Source organism: Limulus polyphemus, unplaced genomic scaffold (genome assembly GCF_000517525.1).
Source record: "Limulus polyphemus unplaced genomic scaffold, Limulus_polyphemus-2.1.2 Scaffold4878, whole genome shotgun sequence".
In the NCBI taxonomy this organism is placed as follows: Eukaryota; Metazoa; Arthropoda; class Merostomata; order Xiphosura; family Limulidae; genus Limulus; species Limulus polyphemus.
In genome coordinates, this window is record NW_013670488.1 from 76,402 (window position 1) to 79,935 (window position 3,534).

Below are 3,534 nucleotides of genomic sequence, written 5' to 3' on the forward strand. Positions count from 1 at the left end.
TTATTCACTAATACCACAAGATGTGGTTACCTTCAGCACAAATGTTCAATACAATAATTAAAAATTCTTACCCATATCATTCAGTTTTATTAACACATAAACCACAAATTCTGCAGTTCCCTCAGGGTGCATTATCTGACACAGCAATGAGGCAAGACACGAGGCTGACAGCAGAGAATTTTCTACCAGAGTATCCTATGGAAAAACAAGTAAATCGAAGAAATGCACATCTCCATGATTCTTACAAAACACAGTCTTAAATACACTTATCACAAGTTATACTTAATTTTGTTAATTTATAATACAGTTAATGTGTGTATATATATATATATATTTAATTCTTTTTAATTATGCATACCTTTTTTTGTATAAATTCTATAAATAATTTTGCAAAGTCCATAAAAAGTTCTGGAGGATATGGATAGGTTTCACATTTCAACAGCATGGGGGGTTGAATTTCCCGGAGAAATACCTGAAAAAATATAAATACTGATAAAGCATTTATGTTCTGATATTTACAGAAAAGGTGTAAAGTATATATATATACAACCATAGTTTTTAAATGTGATTTTTCTCTAAGTCTAATGTCCGTATATATATGTATAGACACACACAGAACAAAATCAATTCTAAATGTTTAATTTGTGAATAATTAAAATTAATAAAAGGAACGATGTACCAGTAAAAGTTAGTGACTAAGAAAACATTTCCAGTTTCTTATTTTTACCCCCAGTGGTACAGAAGTAAATCTGGAGACTTGTAATGCTAGAAACTGGGTTTTGACACCCATGGTGAGAACAGCACAGATTGTGTAGCTTTGTGCTTAACTACAAACAAAACCTTTTGTTTTTACAAATAGTAACAAATCCATTTAATGTGAAGCTACAGGTGGTTGCTTGGAACAATCTGAAATACATGTTTTTTAAACTTGTGATTTCATAAATTTTTTAACAATGTATCAGTATACATACTTCTATGAAATAAAACAAAAACTAGGACACATCCGAAACCCTATATTATAGCCTGTACTCTGGTGACTGTTTGGTTGTGCAGCACCTTGGCTAAGGCTTGTTTTGTACTATAAATGTGTGTGTGTGTGTATATATATAAATTACAGTCAAGATTTACAATAACTTAAAAGTTTAAACTAATCTTTTGAAATGACTTTGAAGTGACTTAAGCACAAACTATTAAAAAACAATAGAGTAAGCCTATGAAAAACAAATACAGTAGTGACACTGACAGAATGTTTTCCTTTTCAAGAAAGCTGAAAATGTAAGGTTACAAATATACATGACTGTCAAACACACATAAGTTGTCACAAGTTTCGACATGACTAAGTAAAGAATACTGAATAAAAAATATGCCAGATATTCTACTGTAAGTCCTAAGTACGAAATTCATTTTACTAACTGTATTATTACTTGTATTTTGCATTTTTAGTTATCAAAAAAAAATGTTGTTAGGTATTTAGAATGAAAAAGAAGTTAACCCCTATCAAACTCAGTCTCAAGTAATTGATCATTAAATAAATACATTTACATGTAAAACCAAAACCCTAGGCCTGTTTAACCAAATTACTTATGAAATTTAAAAAGTAGACTAATTTTAATATACAGAAAACTACCTTAAAGTTAATATAAATTATAATTTATATAATAGTTATGTTAAACTGCCTTTAATTAATCGTAGAAGTTTAACCAAGGTATAATAATATAATTTTTAAATTTAAGATACTCGTAGTTGTAATTAAAAGTAAAAGTTACCCTTAAAATATTTTGAATCTTTTTTTCACGAACATTCTGCTCCAGCAGCTGTTTATAAATTGAAATTAAGTCCTTGCACATAATGAGATATGTTTAGAATACAAATTTTACAATTACAAATTATAAGTTGAATTTTAATAATAACTTTTGAATTGAAATCAAAGTATGTATTTGTTCCCACATTTCCACGATTCCTTCAATAACACATTGCTTCTTCCGAGAGGGCGACACTATTACTAGTTCAATAGATGGCTCTGTAGATTCATTGAGATGTTTTCGCCTAACAAATAAATGCAACAACGGCAAGATAAAAACGGAAAATATAAATAAACAAGATAAATAAAAAACCGTGAATTTAAAACCTACAAACAGGGATCATAAAAGGTAAGAAAACAAGGCTACAGATACTGTAAACATTATTTACTCAAACTACAAACCCCTATTTTGACTTAATGATGTTACCTAGAATTATAATGCTTGGAGACGGCTTGAATGGGTAATGAAGAGAAACTTTAATATAAGTTTAACATAACAGTAAATGTACAACTTTTCGACAAGGTTTTGTCATCATCAGGTACAAGTAATTTACGCTGAAACATATATATATATATGGCAGATTTTGTTAAACAAGACCGATGACTGTAGGTTTATTTTCTTCTTAGAATTCTTCTCAAGAAGTCGATAAGCCGTCTTAACGTTGTTAGAACAACGGGTAAAAGTTGTAGCTAGTGATGAGTTGGCCGACGCGTTTCGAATGCATTCTGCATCCATTATCAAGGCTGAATGTTGGCCCATACCTATAAATATCCACCAACAGTAATCACAATTCACTAAGCAGGTGGTGGTATCTAGCTCGTGGAAGGCGTTAATTGGTGGAGTGTTGTATTGTGGCTTGGGGGTTTCTCGCCAAGAAGTAGCAGTGTGCGTGCTGTTCCTGTCGATTGTTTGTTGATTATGGGAAGGCGTTAATTGGTGAAGTGTTGTATTGTGGCTTGGGGGTTTCTCGCCAAGAAGTAGCAGTGTGCTTGCTGTTCCTGTCGAATACATATATACATACATACACAAACGTATGAAGATGAGGCAAGTAGGCAGTAGTGAAGGCAAGTCCAAGCCGTGGCAGAGGCCGGTTGAACTTTGAAGAAGGAGCAAGTCAGCAGTTGATTTTGATAAATTATCGAAATGAAATGAAGCAAACGGGCCTTTACAGGGCCTGGCGGGGATCAGTGGATCCAAGTGCCAAGGCCAAGTGACGAGATCCGAACTGGCGAGCTCACAAAAACCGTCGTTCATACAAGTGTAATCTCGAAATGATTTTCTCTGGGATACCAAGGCCACTAAAGGTTTCTTACTCTTGTTAACGTGGTAAGCTTCAGGTTCGATCCCGGCGGTGTACATAGCTATTACTGATAAGTGATGGATATCGTGACCTGTTCGCGAATGCACTGCTTTTGCCGAAATGCCTGTGTTCAATCCACTAAAGTTGAGGATCCTTCTAAAAAAAATCCAGCTTCTCTAGTTCAAGAACCTTCTACAACTTTAGAGAACAGGCGGTAGTTTCGCAATACATGTTTAACAGTATAACTTATGTACATTTCTAAATACAAGTTTAATTTAAACAAACATCGATATTAATATATATATGGTAATAAATCCGTCACATTCCGAAGTTTATAGCACACCAACTATACCAAACCAATAATAGATACTGTTCTTGACGCGTCGCATTGGTTATATTTAAGGCGTAGTGGAGAGTTTTCCGACATTTCAG

At 33.2% G+C, this 3,534-nt stretch overlaps 1 protein-coding gene across 1 annotated transcript in view; it reads right to left on the reverse strand.

Annotated features, from left to right (window-relative positions):
* LOC106471816 (thyroid adenoma-associated protein-like) overlaps nt 1-1,977 on the reverse strand; it is a 65,544-nt gene extending 63,567 nt beyond the window's left edge. The window contains exons 1-3 of the mRNA XM_022400421.1: nt 1,767-1,977; nt 359-472; nt 72-195 (exon numbers count right to left, since the gene is read on the reverse strand). Coding sequence (XP_022256129.1) covers nt 72-195; nt 359-472; nt 1,767-1,847 — 319 coding nt within the window. The 5' untranslated portion in view covers nt 1,848-1,977. The remainder of the gene's footprint in view (nt 1-71; nt 196-358; nt 473-1,766) is intronic.
* Between the last annotated feature and the right edge of the window lie 1,557 nt (nt 1,978-3,534).